This window comes from Dermacentor albipictus, chromosome 3, assembly GCF_038994185.2.
Source record: "Dermacentor albipictus isolate Rhodes 1998 colony chromosome 3, USDA_Dalb.pri_finalv2, whole genome shotgun sequence".
In the NCBI taxonomy this organism is placed as follows: Eukaryota; Metazoa; Arthropoda; class Arachnida; order Ixodida; family Ixodidae; genus Dermacentor; species Dermacentor albipictus.
The window spans coordinates 155,310,263-155,331,972 of NC_091823.1; the positions used below are offsets into that span (position 1 = coordinate 155,310,263).

General features: G+C 49.1%; 1 protein-coding gene across 4 annotated transcripts in view; it reads right to left on the reverse strand.

Moving 5' to 3' along the window:
* Positions 1-21,710, reverse strand: part of LOC135920569 (uncharacterized) — a 150,842-nt gene that overhangs the window by 21,228 nt on the left and 107,904 nt on the right. For 3 of the 4 annotated variants that reach the window (XM_070536197.1, XM_070536200.1, XM_070536198.1), the window contains exons 7-8: positions 7,688-7,870; positions 2,247-2,393 (exon numbers count right to left, since the gene is read on the reverse strand). In XM_070536197.1, coding sequence (XP_070392298.1) covers positions 2,247-2,393; positions 7,688-7,870 — 330 coding nt within the window. The remainder of the gene's footprint in view (positions 1-2,246; positions 2,394-7,687; positions 7,871-21,710) is intronic. The other variant, XM_070536199.1, reaches the window with a different exon arrangement.

Below are 21,710 nucleotides of genomic sequence, written 5' to 3' on the forward strand. Positions count from 1 at the left end.
AGCTGTGCTCGGCGAACAATCTGGCGCTATGCGCAACGGAGAATTGGCGCTTACTCCTCTGGTGATAAGTGGGACCACTGTCGTTTTGTTGCGAATGCGCGGTGTTTAATTTAAGGCAAATATTAGAAAGCGGAGCCCACCGAAGCGTTGAGGCGAACGGCGATGACGAAGAAATCCGGACCGGGTCCGCCCGGCCGTGTACAGCGGACGCACTTCGACGGGGGCGAAATGCAAAACACCCGTTTATTTAAATTTAAGTGCATTTTAAAGGATCCCAGGTGGTCAAAACTAATCCCGAGTCCCCCACTACGGCGTGCCTCATAATCGTATCGCGGTTCTGGCTCTTAAAATTCCAGATCTTTCTTCTTTTTGGTCTGAGACCGCCGCAAGCTCCATGTTATGAGCGGCTTTTTTTTTCGTCCCGTGCGCTCATATCATCGCAGAAGACACGCTCAGGCTGCAATTTAATTATATTAAATGTTACAAATAGTTACGTGAAACTAAAGCGATCGTTGAGGAAGTTGAGAAAGCTAGAATACCGAGGCTGCCCCACACACAACCACAGCGGTAGCGGCGTTCGCATGCCCTCTCATGCACGGTTGCGCCTCTAGCGGCGGGCGCTGGCGCTATATGAAACTGAGGCGGCAGTTTCGTGACCAGAAAAAAACATGGAAGGACTCTGGTGTAACGTTAAGGGATAAGAAACGAGCAGATAGGGTGAGGGAACAACCGCGAGTTAGTGACATCTTAGTTGAAATCAAGAAAAAGAAATGGGCATGGGCAGGACATGTAATGAGGAGGGAAGATAACCGATGGTCATTAAGGGTTACGGACTGGATCCCAAGGGAAGGGAAGCGTAGCAGGGGGCAGCAGAAAGTTAGGTGGGCGGATGAGATCAAGAAGTTTGCAGGGACGGCATGGCCTGTATTATTACATGACCGGGGTTGTTGGAGAAGTATGGGAGAGGCTTTTGCCCTGCAGTGGGCGTAACCAGGCTGATGATGATGATGATGATGATGATGATGATGATGATGATGATGATGGAGTGGTGAAACATGCCAGGAGACGAGCAGCTGAAGTCACCCCTTCAAAGGTTGATGGGCCGCCAGACAAGGACGCAGTTGCCGGTTCTTCCCCAGCACCTCGAACCGCAGACTTGGCCATCACAAGCCGTTCGCAATCGCCTCGAGGAAATACGAGAAAAGCAGCGGATCTTCTACAAACGGACGTCTGCACCATCTTCGCAGCGGGTCTCCAGTATCAAATTCGCAAATGAGGACGAAAAACAAGACCTCGATAAGCTCATTTAAAAATTCGAGGCCCACTACAAACCAGCAAAGAATCTAACGTTCAACGAGTTTCGTTTCGGCTCCCGAGAAGAACGTGAGGGTGAATCTTTTAACGAGTCGCTGGTCGATATCCGAACTCTTGCTCGCTTGTGTGAACGGTAGGGAGGCAGGGAACAAAGTGTGTTTATTATCAGACAAGGGGCTGCTTATATAAGGACAGATACAAATATGAGCATGCGCGATACCGTAAGGGCACGTGTTAACGTGACAGTGCGCCTACTTACAACTAGCATTATGAAAACAAAAGCACTGTCAAAAGAAGAGCACCACCAATAGCGTCATCATCGATATCAGCATCGAAAATCCTCAGACAAGCAAAAGTAATGTCTTCGACATGAACGAAAGAAAAGTATACCTCAAAAAACGACCATCAAGCATCGCTGTATTTGGCCAGAGCACACGCGTGGGGCGTAGCCTTGAGAGAAGTGACAAATCATTCTAATTGCGGCGAATAAACTCAGAAGAGGCGCTGAAAACACAGTGATCGTTTTGACTGTAACCGATATTTTCATATATCGATTATTTCTACAGCGCTATTGCAATACACTTTCACCTGTGTCAGAACTAAATAAAGGAAACTAGCAGAATATGTTGATACAGGTAGAATTTTTGATGCAGGACAGTCCCAGAGTTTCATAGGGCCGTTCGGCAGCTTTCATTATGTAGCTGTGTCTATTTCTCCTTTATAGTCTATTTAAATGAAGAATGTCAGCAGTCATGGCATATGTTTGACGAACTGAGATACTTGTACTTCTGCCCGCTAACACTTACTCAACAACACCAGCGCCCTCGAATGTCGAAGAACCTTCGTCCTCCTATCGAACAGACCAATGTTTCCACGAATTTCCTGAACTTAGAAATGAAGAGCGCACAAAATTCTTTTACGCTATCACGTACCTTATCCTGTATAGATTGAGCCGTTTCAAAAGAAGCAACTCCGCTATGGAATTGATCGGTGAATTTGGCGAAAGTGCAACAGCCGTCTGGAAAGTACTTGAAGTTTACGCCTTGCATGTCGCTTTTGTACACGCCCTCATCGCAGACCTGCGAAATCAGAAGGAACAAATGTAATTCTTATTTTCTAAAACTGAGATCTTTGAAGAAGCCTATCATGCGTAGCGTCCATTTGCACCACGTATTTCAGGGCTTTCGGCTTTGTAACGTGGGTGGACAACTTTTTGAGCGAATTACGCAGCACTCCAAAAGCTGTGCTGATTGCTGTGAATGACCACATGATTAATCGTTTTCCCAAAGCCATGAGTGTGTATTTTTGTGTCTAGCGGGTTTGCTTTGGCAGTATTGAAACGAAAGAAGATTCACGATTTCGACAGATCACGCTGTCCAAGCGCCCTATAGCCTACAATTATTCCAATATGTTTTTATTCCTACCTCCTAACGTCAAATTTGCGTAACTGCCGACGCAAGCATCGTGCGTTGTCCCAAAGAATGGTCTAGAAAGACCAATCAAACGCTCTCCTCGCTCCTCACTTTTGTTTGCTTGAAAAACGAATAACATGGCCTACACTCAGCGGCTTGTCTTATATAATTGACTGAGAAGAGACGAGGAGCACGCTCGAGTGGAGAGAGATTCAATGGGGCCGAGCCACTGCACTGAAACTTGATAACCCGATCAAGATGGCGGTGCCGGCGTCTGCGGTTTGTCCGTTTTTGCTTACTCTTAGCTTGCGGTGGTTTATCGAAAATCGCGGCGGCATGCAACGGAAGCTTAAGAATGACGCTGAAACGGATCCTCAGCAAAGAAGAGTTGGCACAACGAGGTCGTAAATGTGCGGAAAGTGCTAGAAAATGTTACACGGCCACGCAAAACGTTTTGTTCTACGCAATAAAGTCCATGCTCTCCAGCATGTGCGAGTCGCCAGTGCCTGAGCGATCGGTGGCATCCACCCTTTATTCCTTTCAGAATGGGGCCAGCCTAAGGCTATTCCGAAGAAAAGTCAGTTTTCTTCGGTATATTATTGCATCTTTATCGCGTACACGTCACTTTGACGCGGTGAGTTTTTGAGATTTTGTGACGTCGCGTGACAGGCAGGTGAAGTGGGTGCAGGCCGAAAACTTTTGACCAAAGACCGAGGGCTAATGGCGAAAAGTGGTCGAATCAGAAAGAACTAATTTCCCTTTGTTCTATGAAATCATGCATAATCAGCGTGTACACATCGTATCAGATGGGGACCTATCACGGTTTGCATGACGTCGCCTGACAGACAGGTTAAGCGGGGTGGTCCAAAAAAGTTTTTGACCAATCGGGAATGGCTGATTGCAGAATTGAATAGAAAAGTTTGGAATAGTTTTGCGTTATAGCGCCCCAAGTTCCTGTTAAATATCAGATGATATGAAGTGTGGTTCTACACTGCCACAGTGCGATATGTTCTAGTGAATTATCTGCAACGAAACGTACCATGAAAACAAAACAGTCATATGCCAGATGTTCCAGCTTTATGCACCAAGTTAGAAAAAAGGCACGCCTTCTTTGCGAATCGTTCCGAGAGTATTTAGTCAACATCAGCTGTAATAAGCGTCGACTACTACAGGTGGATAGCGTGTTCATTTGCACGCGTTCATACATATTGCAAACCCCTTTAAACAACGCGACTGAGGACACAGCAAGGAAACCACATATCATCCATGCAGAAAACATCGTCCTGCCTTCTGGCTCTTTTTCTGGGTTTTATGTGGCGCTATTTAAATGTCTCTTTTACTACTTCTGTTGCGTTTAACAGAGGTGAGCTCCATAAATAGCCAGGATCCTAATTATTCTATTTAGGGCAGATGTCATTGTCAGGTGCTAGAACACAATCTAAAAGAAGATGTCTTTGTTTCCGTGTGTGTGATTAAACAAGCGCCCGTGAAACATGCTTTCAAAAATACGATCCCGCTAGCCGCTAGCGTGCCATGGCAGCCCTGTAGCTCTCGAACAGACTGCGAATGAACAAATCACGCTAGCATAATGAAACGTTTCAGTCATATGTGTGGTCTCGTACCTGTCGTCGACGTAGCTGCTGCATTCACTCCCGTGTAGCGCTTTTATTTAAAATTTTACATGGGCGGGAAACGTCACATAACGGGAAGGCAATAAATACTGAACATGGCCGTATAACAATGCAATGATGACAAAAACATATAGAGCAAAGTGTGAGATATTGAAATCAAAATTATGCATGCTAAACATCGAACAGACCTCGTCTACGATGACTATCCAAGTACGGGAACAGCTGAAACACTGCAACCAGGCTACAGCAACCAGGCTCGTCTATGGCGCTTCGCTCTGGACACCCAGCGTTTTCTGGCGGCGCTGCCGTGAGCTCCGCCCACTCTTGGCGTCAAGCGGGTTCAGTGAAGAGCAGCGCATGCCCAGTGGCCCATAGCCATGTGAACATCCCACATTTAAAGCTGCATTACGTCGCGATCAGTCCACATTTTCTGTGGGATAAGTGAATAGCTAGTCAGCTAGCTAGCCTCAAAGGAAAGAGGTGGCACAATACCAAGAATGCCATTCACACTATTACAGAGAGGTAAGTGTCGTGTCATGAGCACATCAAAACAAGCACTGCAATCAAGCTAGTTCGTACGAGTACACAATTTCAGAGAGCGCTAAAGGGACGAACGCTGGAAAAAGAGCCTGTCTTGTATTCTTCGCTCCGTCCTTCATCCCTTATGCACTGTCCCAAAGTACGCATCAAAATTAACATGACATTTACGCGAAATTGATTCAAAATGTCCAGCAACACACATAGCTCTTCAGCTCTGATTAGTGTTGCTATCGCCTCAGAATTGTCGAAGTTGGTGCATGAATGCCTCTGAGTCAGTAATAGGGGCTACATATTTTGGAGGGAAATTGTGCTCTTTAATCTCGCGATTACGCTAAAAGAACGACAGATTAGATTTCTGCAAGCAAAGGAACGCCGGAGAGTTCAGCTATGCATATACCATAACAATATAACGCGGGCTGTTTGAAATAATTCACTCGTATGAGTTGCTGTAGAGCTTCAGAAAAACTTCTTAGGCTGGAAGTTGTCGTTCTAATTTGCAGTGATAGCATATTGCTGCAGTTCGTATTAAGTGAAATCCTTTAACACGATGAGAAAGGTTTTGGACGAACAGACCTGTTACTTTTACCAGGATTCAGTTCTTTCATATAAATAAATAAATAAATAAATAAATAAATATGATTGGTAAAAGCTCTATATAACAGATGCTTATTCGCATTTTCATTGCATGATGATGGCACACATAAAGAGTGTGGTGTCTTGGTTAACAACACAAAGTGTATGAGGAATGTGAGCACATGTGTACACCTGCTTTTGAGTGTAGACTCAATGTCTATGTGCTACGACAGAGCAGCAGTCAAGTGACTGATACAAATTAGGGTGAAATCAGGCGCGATATCGACAGCATGTGGTACCAGTTTTGATACTGGTACTGTTACGGGATATATATATATATATATATATATATATATATATATATATCCCGTAACAGTACCAGTATCAAAACTGGTACCACATGCTGTCGATATCGCGCCTGATTTCACCCTAATTTGTATCAGTCACTTGACTGCTGCTCTGTCTGCTATATATATATATATATATATACATATCCGGCTATATATATATATATATATATATATATATATATATAGTCATATTAGGAAGTCATATTATAGTCATATTATAGGAAGCCAACAAACATTGACACCAAGGACAACATAGGGGAAATTACCTGTGCTTAATAAATGAAATAAAGAAACGAAGAATTAATGGAAATTAAAGTGGATGAAAAAACAACTTGCCGCAGGTGGGAGCCGAACCCACAACCTTCGCATTTCGCAGGCTTCGCAGGTAGCATATGTGGGTTTATTGACCAGTTGCCTTCACCCGAAAAGATCACGTTCTCGTGACGCCTACGGCAAAAAGGACGTCCCACGTTCGTCGGCAAGGTCTGTGTGTGGTGGCACTGGCGAACACTCCCAGGATTCTACTAGGACACATGAATACCCAAGAAAGTGGATGGGAAAACAGCGCCGCGGTAGCTCAATTGGTAGAGCAGCGCATGCGAAATGCGAAAGTTGTGGGTTCGGCTCTCACCTGCGGCAAGTTGTTTTTTCATCCACTGTAATTTCCATTAATTCTTCGTATCTTTATTTCATTTATTAAGCACAGGTAATTTCCTTCCCCTATGTTGTCCTTGGTGTCAATGTTTGTTGGCTTCTTATAACATGACTAATAAAATCGGGACCCTCGGTTAACCCCCTTTCTTCTCGTTTCTATATATATATATATATATATATATATATATATATATATATATGACCAACGTGACCGGCATGCCAAACCAGAGGCATACGCTTTTTTGTAGTTGCACATTCCTAATGCTGCCGCATTAAAGCGAAATTTCTACCGCGCTGCAGCCTGAGCCTGTCCAGTCTGCACACGTGCGAGCGCATCAACAAACAAGAACAAGTCTTTTCCAATGTCCGTTTCAGCGCTGCAGTTCTCCGGTAAACACAACGTCGCTTGTCTCATCGGCGTGTTGGTGACAGTGCTTTCGTATTGGTGCCCAAAACTACGGATGAGAAAAATGCTGCCTATAGCGTCTTCAGAATGACCGGCAAAAATTTCACGTGCCTGCTATCAAACTTTGGAGGTCGGCTCATCGGATAAGCGAAAAAGCCAAAGGAACGTGCCCCACAATCTACCTTTTTCGCGACAACTCGAAGTACGGGCTTGAGTTTCGCCAGCTGTCTCAAAAGTGCGGGAAAGCACACTCTCGTAAAGCACAACAAACAAGAAAAACAGCACAGCCGGGCGAATGGCAAATGAGAACAAAATAAACGAGCAGCGGCAGTGCGCCTGAGCACAAAACACTGTCTCTAGCCCAGCTGCGCTCGGCACAGGTTAGAGAACTTTAGTCGAGGGAGGTGTACAGCACACAGGTTGTTTTGAACACCTTCCTCTCCCTTACCGAGGGAAGTCGGAGGACCGAGGGGTAATTAAAATGTCCTTCTTGGAATGCGCCCGTTTCCAGCTTGGCACCCTTAGCCCATCACTAGCTCAGCAAATCGGCGGCGCCCGTGCATTAACTGGTGCCATCGGTGGCAAAGGGAAGGGGGAAAATGTCAGTAGAGCGGGTTGCGAGTTACCGACGCAGTCTCTGCCATTTATGGCCAGTAGCAAGATATAAAGAACTAGGAGATTGATGTCAGACAGAAAGTATGGCACGATATTACAGAGGACACACGCATTGTAGACTGGAATAAATGATTTTTTTTTTCATTTGCAGTTCAGAATTGTACCCTACCTATGAACTTTTTGTTTACTTACATCTTTAAAGTCTTGAATTATGTGATTACTGCTGCCTCCCACGTGTTCCAGGCCAGGCGTAGTTGTATTCTGGCGAATTTGAGACAGTTGAACCTTTGGAAAAACGTCGATTCGAAAGCTTATTGCGAGGGCAAACATATTCATGGGTGGTGTCACCATGCTGATAAGCCGCACTGCATCCTCCTGGGAAGATAAAAAAAATCACACCGCTTTCAAAATTCAGAACTTAATCGTGGGCATGCACAAATTACACTCCGATAAAACATCACACCTGGGAATCTGTGAATTCAGAAATGTAGAAAGCGATCTAACATCTGAAAATGGACCTGGCCGAATCAAACCTCTCAGTCCGAAAGTATTACTTTCAAAAGTGGCGGAAGTGCTCCCACGCTATTTGAGTACACATTGGATGCAAATACGTACACTCTATACAGGGTGCCGCAGCTAACATTACCCTGAGTTGAAAAATATCCGAAAGCCATGTAGCTGCACAGAACCAAGGTAATGTTATTTGCCGTCAGTTGGAGATGCTCCAATTATTTAGTTTTGCATTCCTCCTAATTAGATCGTCATCCTTAATGAATTAGTCAACTTCTAAAATATTATAATTACGAAGAACAGTGTCAATGAGAAAATTGTAGAGCGACATGAGATACTCCCTATGCAGCTTTCAGTTACTCAGTACGTTCTACATAAATATGTTTTTCCGAGCGTGAAAGAAGCTGGCAAATGCAGGCGAAATTGCCGCGCGATTGGCCGCTCGAGGCACTTTGCGTGTGTAGGCGGGCTTGCACTAGAAGTTCGGCCCTTTCTCTTTCAGCGACGCTTGTGAAAGTGTTGAGCGACTCGCTGCCTAACAGGTACCAAGTCTTTAACGAGGAATCTCCATTTTCGAAGCAAGTCCTGGCGGATTCTTCCAGTTAAAAATAGAAGTGACGAAGCTTGTCCTCAGGGATCCATTGCTGTAGGTTAACACTGTCTTGAGCGTATCGAGCCAGGTCTCCTGGTCTTCCGATGAAGCTCCACGGAAGATAGGTGGCTACCTTGGTCGCTCAACAACAAGCGTTGATGGCGACGCTGGTGTTGTCATTATGGCTGTTGACATGGTGCCGATCTTTCTGCTCTGCTCGGGTAAAGATCCGTGCCCCGGGGACAAGTTTTGTAGTCTGCAGCTTGCTCGGTGGTCCGGGGTGGCGTTGGTGTTGTCTTTACGGTTTGGGTTGGGGTGCCGGCTTTGCCGGGGTGTTCGGTACGTGAACGCACAAACAGCTCCACCACATGTCGCGTTTTAGTCACGGTGAGGAACACAGCAGCACAACTGTAAATCAGGAAACAAAAAAATAAAAAAATACATTATTAGGTTCTACGTGCCAAAACCACAATCTCATTATGTGGCATGCTGTACCGGGGCACTCAGGATGACATGGGGTTCCTTAACGCGCCCACAGATCTAAGTAGACAGGTGCTTTCGCATTTCGCCCCTCGAAATGCGGCCGCCATGGCCGGGATTCAATCTCGCGACCTCGTGATTTGCAGCCCAACACCATAGCCACTAAGCCATCGCGGTGGCTTAACCCACGAAACGAACGCCTCCTTGGGCGAACCTGCGCCCACAAAAGCAAGTGACCCTCGGAGCACCACGACAGCGGCGACAGCCGTTGGTGATCGTCGAAGTCAAGCGCGCCGTCCAACGTCCTATCGCAATCATTGGTGCCCGCATCGCTTCCATACAGTACTGCACAATTAGCGCCGCGCATACATTCAGATTACAAAAGGTTCAGTGACAACAGCCCATCGATAGCACAATCCGTAACGTTGAAGAAACTTCTGATGCATGCAGATGCGTGCAGTGGCGACCGACAATGTGCAACATTTGTTAGCCGTTGAAAAGCGGTAACAGATGAAAGATAAATATGTGCGTCATATAATGCAAACACGTTAGAGAGTGCAGTAAAAAATGCACTTACATGTACCCATATATATCTGGTATCATTTCATGGTGAGGCACGCAATAAACATAAACGTACTCGACTGAACTGTTTCCGTTATATGCCTTATCTCTAATGTTTAGGAGAAATACACGATAATACATTTCGTACCGGAACTTAGACAACACATTACAGACTATTCGCAATAGCTGTTCCGGAAAGGCTACGCTATCTTCAATCACAAGCTGTACATCTCCAATTTCAAGGCCCTGATTTTACAGCCTGTTTTTTTCATTTACGTTGTCATCTTACGCCAAAGCCCGCCTATGAGGGCAAACAGCGCGGTAGCTTCGCGTGCGAGCAGCTGCGCCGTGTCACACAGCCTAGCGAGTGGTGGACAGAGTTTTCAGTACCACGTACAATAATTTCATGTCAGCAAGTTCACTGATCCTCCCGAGACACACTTTTCATGGTACCTCACATAACAGGGAACCAACGTGCTAGGACGTAGCAGAGCATGCGCTCAGCGCACCGCGCATGCCCATGGACAGATCTTGGCTATCGGGCTATGCAAAGTCGACGTATGCGCATGTATGTTATCCTTAAATATGTTGTGTGATCTTCGCAGCCTCCCCATCGGATAGTGTCAGCATATTTTAGTTGCACAGTATAACTGTAGGAGCGACTCCTGGCCAGCGCTCCATGGTTCCCCATAGTACGAAACTTCCTAACCTGCACCATCGAATCAGCGGGTTTAGTGCTACACATTCCGAAAATGTGTAGTAGTAGCAATGAACAGCTACACTGAAAATATTCGAAGCCTACATAATAACAAGAATTAACCCAAAAGGGTGTGTCAAATTTGCTAATTCTGAAGGAAATTGCAAACCTAACTATAGGAATGTGGCAACACACCCTTGCCACACGGTGGCATCATTGGTCGCGACTGCCTCGCGCGTCGTTTTTATGATCACGATGGAGCTTTCAAGTGTATTTACTCGTTTGACTCTCGCAAAATTATATCATTTGCTAAGTTAGCGGCATCGTGCCTATTGATGTCTTCACTTCGTCTTTTGCCTCAGCGCTGTCCTCACCGGCAAAGGAATTAATGGTTCTCTGTCACCTTGTAAACAAGCCCGACGTTATACCGGACCCACGAAAGGTAGCCGCAGCGAGAATTTTGAAGTTTGTGGCAGCAGCAATTGTGCAGACTTTAGAGGCGAACTCGTGCCGTAAGCACTCGAGACTTGGCTGCAGGCGCGCGCGCCGACCCGAGCCAGGTAGAGCACCCGTACCTGCCAGGAACAGGGCCGGTACTCACAAAAAAACTTGTTGGGGATCGCCTAAGCTTCGTCCTTAATAAAGCGCGTTGATCTAAAAGTGACATCTCTTCTCTCCTCCTCCTACGCCGCCGCGCCCTCCTTCTCTGGGCTCCTCCCGGGCGCCGACGGTGGCGGCAGCCTGGAGGGTTTGGTCGTTGTGTTCACAACAAGAGAGCTTCATAAATGACTTACTCCAATTACTGTCGGTATCCACGTTTCACTACTTTATCGAAGCCCCTTCCACTGCCGTCATTTCTATTGTGGTGTAAACGGTGGCATTCGTGTGCTCAAGCGAGCTAACGGAGTGTTCTTTCTCAAACGGCGCCTTTTGATCAGCTTCATTTCAACTTCCATGCCACCAAGAGCATGCGCTTTGTATGTGGATATTTACCTTTTACATTTTTACAATGCAGGCATGGGGTCTAGGCTATATAAGAAACGATGGTGGTGTACCACTTCCATAAACTGTCAAAGGCGCGATTAGTCGCACTATAAGAAGGCTTTGTAATGCATCGGACCTTCATTTCTTGATGCCGTAATTCCGAAGGATGTGGCTTTCAAATTTACCTTCGGTGAAGGGATCCTAAGATGAATAAACTAAGATTTGGTATGGTACGACTTTTTGAGAAACGATACTAGGCGCAGAAGAAAAATATACACCCTGACAGTTCACAAATAATGTGAAAAAGAACTGTGGGTATGTCAGTCCACCATGTGCGTGGGAATAACAATGGGGTCAATGTCGAACGCTGAAAATGGTCTAGGTCATAGCGTGCCCCGTCGTTAAGAGGCTTTTTTTACCAGATCCATCCGCGCTAAAAAATGGTTCAACCGGCTTAGATTTGCACGACATCTTTGAGCCCATTATATTTTCGGCTGTGTTTAGCGGATGTCTGGAGACTGATTTATTATGCGCGCAGATATAGAGTACTCAAAATATTGCTGCTATTACTGTGCCTAGGCACAGTAACCTTCAACCTTGGTAACAACCCCGCAAACAAAATTACGCGCAGCGATGCGCGCTACATAAAAGCTAGACCTGCACCGCAAGCAGCAGGAACACCGTGGGCCCAAACGACGACAACTGTGGCTTTAGTCTAGAGTTCGTCAACAGACCCCAATTAAAAAAAAAATGTCTAGCAATACGCGTCACTTCAGAGGTAGACCTGAACCGCTAGCAGCGTGAACAGCGTGGCCGAATTAGCATATGAGGCGTAACCTTCGTGTCTGAGCCCAGAAACGGTTTCAATTACAGCGGAACGAGTGCGCCAAGCAATGTGCGCGACATCATAGCAAGGCCTGCCAAACCAGAAGCGTGAACGGCGAGGCTCAGACAACACGAAGCACGGCTTGTGTAGCAGCGAGTGAACGCTTCCATCTTCAACCATGCTGAACGTTATGAAGTGCAATGAAAGGCGGCAGACGCTCGCGCTTCTCACCAAATCTTCCGAAAATATACGAGTGTCTTCTCATAAATGGCACTTACCACACACAGGCGTGGGTCCCACGCATTTACAAAGCTTTCCTGGGCGATCCTGTGCAGCGAAATCTTTCGGCGGGCCCCGTTGCTTCTTCCGGATGGAACGACGAACAATCTCTTCCCCTAGCCCGCTCGGTTGTTGCACCCAAATGCAGAACACAGGCTAGGCATCGCCGTAACACGTAAAGGGCGCCAGCGCCAGCGAAACGCTCTCCGCCAAAACTCCGCCGCCACCAAAGCGCGAGTTTGATACCCGGGCATGGAGCCGGCGTCTTCTACTTACCAAAAAAGCATGCGCTATTACGTGACCACGACATTTCGACCAATAGGAGGGTCGACTCTCCGGAGGCGCGGAAGGCGAGAGAGAAAGCGGCAAAGTTCAAAGGAAGTCGCTACCTTAAAGTTTTACTCAGGGACCGCAGACCTTAAGACAGGAATGCGACAGCATTCAAAGATACTCCACTGCTTCTCGGGCTTCCCTGAAACTACAGCTTCGTAACCATTATTTATTTCTGGAAACGCCGGCGGCAAACCCAACATCGGTCGGAGCCGCTAATGCGGATGCTCAGAGGCGAGCGACATCTGCATGGTGCTGCTAAGAACTGAGTGGGGTGTTCCGCTTCTACAAAGTCAGACCTCAAACGGCAGCTGGAAAATGAGTTTGTGTTTGAGCTTCCGCGTAACAGAATTGCGTTTTCTCATATATTAAAATTAAAATCCAACGATGTCATGTCTGGACGTTGTGTGTGTCCTACATTTCAAATTTTCTGACGCATTTCTTTCTTTGAATTACTGATTTCCTTCATTAACGCCTATGCGCCTCGCAGAGGGCCTGCGTGGTTCGGGATGTTTTTTCACTGATGGACAACGTCGCCAAAAATGACACCACATTTTCTGTGACATGGGGTCCTTAAGGCTATCGCATTTAAATGTTCTTCGGCAAAAAGTGTTCATAAAAACACGGGCTAGTCATTCCTGCTGCTGTACATATCTTCAATGAAGGCGGATGGCCAATCGGAACAGCGCTTAAAAAAAAAAAAAAACTCACAGTTTCGCCCGCCAGACGAAGCATCAATTGGGACAGCAAATTAGTGCACGGCTGTATACGAAGGAAGGATAGTAGTTTTATACGATGCACAAACTTGAAAACATTCGCTTACTAACTGAATTCATAAGCATATTGTGTCAGCGTGCACGAGCAAACCTGAACACATCAGAGTCGACGAGCGCGGACAGTCGTTGTCAAAACGCTGGTGTCAGCAACGCGGAACCAGCAGCAAGTGAACTGACCTTCGTGTGGTCTACCGCTTCAACGCAAGAGCGGAAAGCACACAGCGCGCACAAATGTATGAGCCGTCTGCAGATCATTTCCAAGATACGGCGCACGTGACCGCGTGCGGCGGTACAGAGGGTACTGGTTGACGCAGTCGAAGCCGCCCCCGACCCTCCCGCGCAGCCTCCCCGCTTGTCTCCATATATGGCGCCCTTGATTGAGCTGCGACCATCAGTTGCCCTTGCTCTAGGTCAGGAAATGCGCAGTTTCTGCCAGAATACAACCTCGACCCTCCCTCACTCCATACCCCCAACGCCTTTCGCGCGACGGAAAACGGCGCGTTTGCTCTCCGCTTTCTCCCTTCGCGCGTGCTATATTGAGCCATGATCGCCGGCTTCCGTTGCGTTCTTTCACTCGCACATACACCATACGACGCGCGGAGACGGCGTTCTCGCCCTTCGACTTTGTACAGAAAATCACGGCGATGCCGATGCCGACGGCAAAAATCCGCTTGGAGTGTCCATATAATTGCTATCGCAATAAAATCTTTCTGAATCGGATGCCTGCCCTCTACGCTCGCACCGCGTATCTACGCAGTGCGAGCCTCGCCTCATCTGCATATGCGCAGGCGCGCTGTCGCGAGCAGGCCCACGCAGCCAAGCGTACATGTGGCTTGGCCAATAGGACGTATCGGAGACGCGAAAAATGTGCAAGGCGTTTGCTTGGAAGTACAACCAAGTCCACTGGACGTACCCTCACACTCGCCTCATCGGCTGTGCTGCGGAGCCAAGGTCGTGTCCCGCCTGCTACTACAGGCGTGAGTATTGTCGGCGCAAGCACCGGTGTTAATGCTGAGCGGCTGCGTCGTACTGTGGTGCGCACGAAGGTTTCAGCCGAATGAACAGTACACATCAAACCAATAAAGTTTAAGAGGACTGACGTTTGCGAAGTTGGACAAGCTTCACCATATGTTGAGAAAAAAACACACAGACGGAAACGATGACGGCTGCCCTGTCGTCTTCGCTTCCGTCCATGCGTTATTGCGCTGTACATACGATGAAGTTCAAACGCGCTAACGCTGACATCTCTCTAATTGTACACCGCTGACGTGAACTCGCCTAAAAAGCTGATGGCGGTGCTGCTCATGACGCCAGTGTTGGGGCAAATCCGAGACCCACCGGTGCGCTGTTTCTGAGGCGCATCAGGTGTTGAATCACGTGCTGTTTCCCTGCGTGTTCATAGAACGCCGTCTAAGGAGTTCCAGCTGAACGCCAAATCGTTATCTGTCTAAAGGTGTTTATTTGGCAGAGCTCGGGAGCAGCGCAACGTCGACGGGCAGGGCAGTCAGAGCTTTCAAGCACGAGAGCCGTTGCTGAGCAGGAGCGCTCGACCCACTAGCGTTTAGAGCCAGTAGCGCTGAACCCACTAGCGTCTCTTCTAAAAACTCTTCGCTACAACCACCCCCCGGGAGCGAGAAGGGAGCCGTCCGGCGACCTAACAGTTCGTCACGATGAGCGGGTCGTAGTAAGGCTTTAAACGGTCGACATGGACAATGTCTGGTCCCCGGCGGCGCATGTCTTCAGATGGCTCAACTGGTTCGATGACATAGTTTACAGGAGATGCGCGTTCGAGAACACGATAAGGGCCTTCATACTTAGGGACCAGTTTTGATGAGAGGCCAGGGGCAGTTAAAGGGACTGAGAGCCACACGAGCGCTCCCGGATCGAAGGTGACCGTGGCAGTGGCGTCACCGCGAGTGCTCCTCTGGCGCTCTTGAACATCGGAAGTAAAGGCCCGTGCGAGGTCACGGCAGTCTTCTGCATATCGGACCGTGTCAGAAATAGGGACGTACTCGGATGCATCCGGCCGGTACGGAAGAATGGTGTCGATGGTGTGCGAAGGGTGTCGACCATACACCAAGAAATAGGGTGAAAATCCAGTGGTGCTCTGCGTAGCGGTATTATACGCGTAGGTGACGAATGGCAGAATGGCGTCCCAGTTCGTGTGGTCGGAGGCAACGTACATTGAAAGCATGTCGCCGAGCGTACGGTTGAAGCGTTCTGTGAGGCCATTCGTTTGAGGGTGGTACGCCGTAGTCGTGCGATGAACAACGTGGCACTCTTTGAGAATCGCTTCAACTACTTCCGACAGGAAGACGCGTCCGCGATCGCTGAGCAATTCTTGAGGTGGACCATGCCGCAGAATGAATCGGCGAAGCAGGAATGATGCAACATCGCGCGCTGTAGCTGCGGGGAGAGCGGCGGTTTCGGCGTATCGTGTCAGGTGATCTACTGCCACAATGGCCCAGCGGTTACCAGCCGACGTCAGGGGAAGTGGTCCATACAAATCGATGCCAACGCGCCCGAACGGTTGGGTAGGGCAGGGTAGAGGCTGCAGGCCAGCTGGCGAGAGGTGGGGTGAAGATTTTCGGCGCTGGCAGTCGGGGCATGAACGAACAAACTTTTGAATGTAGTTGTACATTCCTCGCCAGTAGTAGCGTCGTCGGAGGCGCTGGTAGGTTTTGAAAAGTCCCGAATGCGCACACTGTGGATCAGAGTGGAACGATGCGCAGATTTCAGAACGCAGGCTTCGAGGTACAACTAATAACCACTGGCGGCCGTCAGAGGTGTAATTGCGTCGATGAAGCAGGTCGTCGCGAATGGCGAAATGGCGAGCTTGACGGCGCAATGCACGAGTGGTTGGCTGCGATGACGGATCAGCAAGGCAGTCTATGATGGAGGCAATCCAGGGGTCCTTGCGCTGCTCAGAAGCGATGGTCCCAATGTCGACGGAAGAAACGTCAAGCTGGGATATTGCGCAACAGGCATTGTCGTCTGGCAAGGGAGAACGTGAGAGGGCGTCAGCATCAGCATGCTGGCGTCCGTTGCGGTACAGTACGCGGATATCGTAATCCTGTAAGCGAAGCGCCCAGCGGGCGAGACGGCCTGAGGGATCCTTCAATGACGACAGCCAGCATAGTGCATGGTGGTCCGTGACGACATCAAATTGGCGACCATACAAATAGGGCCGGAACTTGGTAAGCGCCCAGATGATCGCCAGGCATTCTTTTTCCGTGACGGTGTAATTGGTCTCGGCTTTAGTAAGCATACGGCTTGCGTATGCCACAACATATTCAGGAAACCCTTCTTTGCGCTGTGCTAAGACAGCGCCGAGGCCAACACCGCTGGCATCTGTGTGTACCTCAATAGGTGCCGTTGGATCGTAGTGGCGCAAAATGGGAGGAGACGTCAGCAAACGACGGAGCTTAGTGAACGCCTCGTCGCACTCGGACGACCACGAATGGAGAGGTCCGTTGTTGCCAAGGAGCTTCGCCAGGGGTGATATGACGGCGGCGAAATCGCGAATGAAGCGCCGGAAGTAGGAACACAAACCTACAAAACTGCGCAATTCTTTGACGGACGTCGGTTTAGGAAATTCAGCTACGGCACGAAGTTTGGCTGGATCGGGGAGGATTCCATCCTTCGAGACGACAAAGCCTAGTATCATAAGCTGCCGCGCTGCAAATCGGCACTTCTTTAGGTTCAGTTGAAGGCCAGCGTTCGCTAAGCAAGTCAAAACATGCCGTAGGCGTTGAAGGTGCGTGGTGAAGTCAGAGGCAAAAACAACAACGTCGTCGAGATAACACAAGCACGTGTGCCACTTCAAACCGCGGAGGACTGTGTCCATCATGCGTTCAAAAGTTGCTGGCGCATTACAAAGTCCAAACGGCATGACGTTAAATTCGTATAGGCCGTCGGGTGTGACAAAGGCTGTCTTCGGCCTATCGACGTCAGCCATGGGTACTTGCCAATAGCCGGAGCGTAAATCTAGAGATGAAAAGAATTCTGCTCCTTGTAGGCTATCGATGGCGTCATCAATTCGCGGCAGCGGGTATACATCTTTGCGAGTGATCTTGTTGAGGCGGCGATAGTCTACACAGAACCGTATCGAGCCGTCTTTTTTCGTAACAAGGACGACAGGGGATGCCCATGGACTGTTCGAGGGTCGGATCGCTTCGCGGCGAAGCATATCGTCCACTTGCTCATTAATCACACGACGTTCCGTCGCAGAGACGCGATATGGTCGTTGCCGCAATGGTGGTTGGGAGCCAGTGTCAATATGGTGCGTGACAGGAGACGCCCGGCCCAAGGAAGGTTGCTCGACATCAAAAGAAGAACGAAATTCTTCTAAGATGCGCAGAAGCTGCGAACGCTGAGGTGGGGTGAGGCCATCGGCAATAGATGAATCGAACACACCTGTGGGCAAAGGGTCGGACGTCGACAGAGAACCGAGCGTGTTGTAACTGGCGCAGGACGTGTCTTCGGGAACATCCGTAATTTGTACGGCGTCGAGCACTTCTACGTGGCCAAGACATTCGCCTTGAAGCAGCATCACAGGGTATGAGAAGGGGTTACATACAAAAATAGCTGTGGAGCCCTGTTTGACGTTCACAGTCGCAAAAGGCAGCAGCAGACGTTTTCGAGTGTAAAAGCGGCCCGACGGAGAAAGTAGTGCGATGGCGTCAGAGAGGCTGCTGCACTGCATTGACACAATCACTGACGAGTTGGCAGGAACGTTTGTGTCGTGCCTGACGAGTAGTTTGTTCGTAAAAGGAGCATTATCGGCAAGCGTCATATCTGCTATCGGCGACAGTTCTAGTTCGGCCCGTGCGCAATGAATGACGGCATCGTGGCGGGCGAGAAAGTCCCACCCCAGGATAACTTCGTGGGAGCACGAGGAAATCACAATAAATTCGACGGCGTATACAACGTCCTCGATGAGAACACGAGCGGTGCACGCCGCAATTGGGTGAATACGATGTGCGCCTGCTGTGCGGAGGGCGAATCCACCAATGGGCGTCGTAACCTTTCGAAGGAAGCGACAAAGCTTTGCGTCCATAACTGATACAGCGGCTCCGGTATCCACGAGGGCAGATGTGCGCACACCGTCAACTAACACGTCTATCACATTGGTCGGGCTACGTTGAGGACTTCCGCGTTTCGACGGCGTCGCAGCCCTTGCCTCATGGACTGCGACGATTAGTTTTCCTCATCCCGAGCTTCGGGACGAGGCCGCATCGGTGATGGGGAGCGTCGGCGTGGAGAAGTTGAGCGGCGGATGTTAGCGGACCGGCGGAATGGTGGTGACGCAGCCCGAGGTTCGTCATCGTAATAAGGGCGCGGAGAACTCGCCATAGAACTTGGCCCATAAGGTGTAGCGCTAGGCGACTGCACGCGACTACAGTAGCGTGCGACGTGGCCTGCATAGCCGCACGCAAAACATATTGGTCGATTGTCCGCTGTACGCCACCGAGTCGTTGCGGGAGGTCCCATCCATGTGGAAGGACGCGTTGGACGTGGCGCCTGGTGAAGTGATTGCATAGCCGGCTGTTGTCGGGGCATAGCGAGGACTTCGGCGTACGTGAGAGGTCCCCGTTGAGGGAGTTGTTGAGGCTGGGTGACGACTTCCGCGTAGCTGAGTGGCACAGCCGTCGGCATCTGTTTGGGCCTGGCCATGACTTCGGCGTAGCTGTGAGGCGCAGCCGCAGGAACACGCTGGTGGTGCTCAGGCAAAACCTCGTGCAGTTCTTGCGCTATGACGCGGCGAAGCGGAGGCGCAAAACTTGGCGTAGGCGCGTGTACCGAATGCGGCTGTGCAAAATCCATCAACGAGAGTTGCCGGGCAACTTCCTCGCGGACGAACGCCTTCATTTCTGCGAGCAACGCTGCCTGGTTGGACATGGCAGACAAACCAGCGAGGTGTTCGTCACGTGGTAGAGATCGACGGGTCAGTGACCGCTGCCTGCGGAGTTCTTCATAGCTCTGGCACAGTGTGACAATTTCAGCCACAGAGCGTGGACTTTTGGCCAGCAACATGTTAAAGGCGTCGTCTTCTATGCCCTTCAGTATGTTTCGGATGCGATCAGACTCCGCCATGGTCGAATCGACTTTCCTGCATAGATCCAGGACATCTTCGATATAGCTGGTGAACGTTTCGCCTGGCTGTTGAGCTCGTTCTCGCAAACGTTGCTCGGCACGCAGCTTGCGAACAGCAGGGCGCCCAAACACATCGGCGAGGGAAGTCTTAAATTCCGACCATGTCTGGAACTCTGCTTGGTGGTTGTTATACCACAGGCTGGCCACTCCAGCGAGGTAGAACAGTACATGGCTCAATTTGGCTGCTTCATCCCACTTGTTATGGTCGCCTACTCTGTCGTACGCCGTGAGCCATTCGTCCACGTCAGTGTCATCCGCTCCAGTGTAGATAGGAGGGTCGCGATGACGAGGCACCCCGGGACACGCAGTGGGCGCAGGAGGAGGCGTTTGCTGGGAGGCGTCTTGGGGCATGGTAGATGGTATGGTACGGGACCGGAGTTCCAGGATGATCGTCTGAGGTTACCCCGCACACTCCACCAATTCTAAAGGTGTTTATTTGGCAGAGCTCGGGAGCAGCGCAACGTCGACGGGCAGGGCAGTCAGAGCTTTCAAGCACGAGAGCCGTTGCTGAGCAGGAGCGCTCGACCCACTAGCGTTTAGAGCCAGTAGCGCTGAACCCACTAGCGTCTCTTCTAAAAACTCTTCGCTACATCTGTCTTATGCAGGACTGCCCAATTTTTTTTTTCATGTGGGAGCAGTGGTGCTACGCGTGAATTGACAGCCTTCGAATGCCCCTCCCGGACCACGCCATAGTGTTTCATTTGCCGTAATTTTGCCATCCACATGTTTCTGCTGTAGTCATTCTTAATGTTTTTCCCGCGGACATGCCGTCGTCATTTCGCAACGGTCACCAACAACCATTCGCTCTTGTAGGCATGCTGAAGGGTCCATCCAGCTGTCTACTTTGATGCGAAAGAGGTTCCGGAAATCTGATTTTCAAGTGTGTTACAATAGTGGCCACCGCCAAGCTCACCATGATTGTCTTTAGCGGCTTCCGCACCTGACCACCGAATGTGAGGCCCACAATTTCAACGAATTTCTTGTTATTCCTAACACCGTTTCCCAGCGTTGCTACTTTTCACGCACATTAACGCAACGACCACAATTAGATGCCTTGCTTTCATAGTAATTTCCGAAGCGCATGATCAACGCAGCTTTCTTGCACCAGATCGCCTCCTCCAAAAGCAAGATTACTCCAAGCTATCTACTTTTTTGTCTGTTTGATGAGTGTTCCGACGCGATATGCTCCCCAAACACGATTGTTCGATATGCGCACGCATTTGTTAGCGAAAGCCGTCACAGTTCTACTGGCTCGAAATCTTCGTAGACGGCTACACTCCTTGCCAACCACGAGGACAGTGAATGACACAAGCTTCTGACTAGTTCATTGCCTTAAGTGCTGTTTTACACTGCGCCACCTCTCGTTAGCCGTTTCTGATGTTTGACGTCGACCTGATCAGTCCCCTACCGCAATTCGTCAGTACAACGGCTAGAACTAAATCGTTCTCCACCTGGCTTTATATGTCGAAAATGCGTCTATACCTGTGGTAAAACTGGTGACGTCTTGCACTTAATTGTGACTTTATTCATTTTGCGTCATCGCCCCCCTCTCCCCAGTAGTGCTATCGTTAATGCTCATGGCCACCAGGTCGATGCCGGTGTCGTCAAAAACCTGATCCTTCTTTCAGTGTCCGAGTTTCATCATTTGCGTCGTTTCGTACTACCGACACACCGACGGTCTCACTGAACGTGCCAACACAACTTTCATCTAGATGCTTATCACGTGCATTCGAACTGAAAATATTACAACACAGGCAGATCCGTGCAAAGGCGTTGGAATGAACAAGCACGAACATTGCAACTGAACTGTAATCACACAGTTTACAGAGGCTGCCATACACTCAGACTACCTTGATACGCACGTAACAAAAAATAAACATTCTGCTACGGGGTAGGTCTTCGTTAAGGGAAAGCTTGAACTCGGGCCCACGCTCTGGTGGCACTTATTCAAGTACGTGTCAAACGCAGTGATGTTTTAATATAACAACTCGGTCGATTTTAAAACATTTGCTGCATTTGAGACA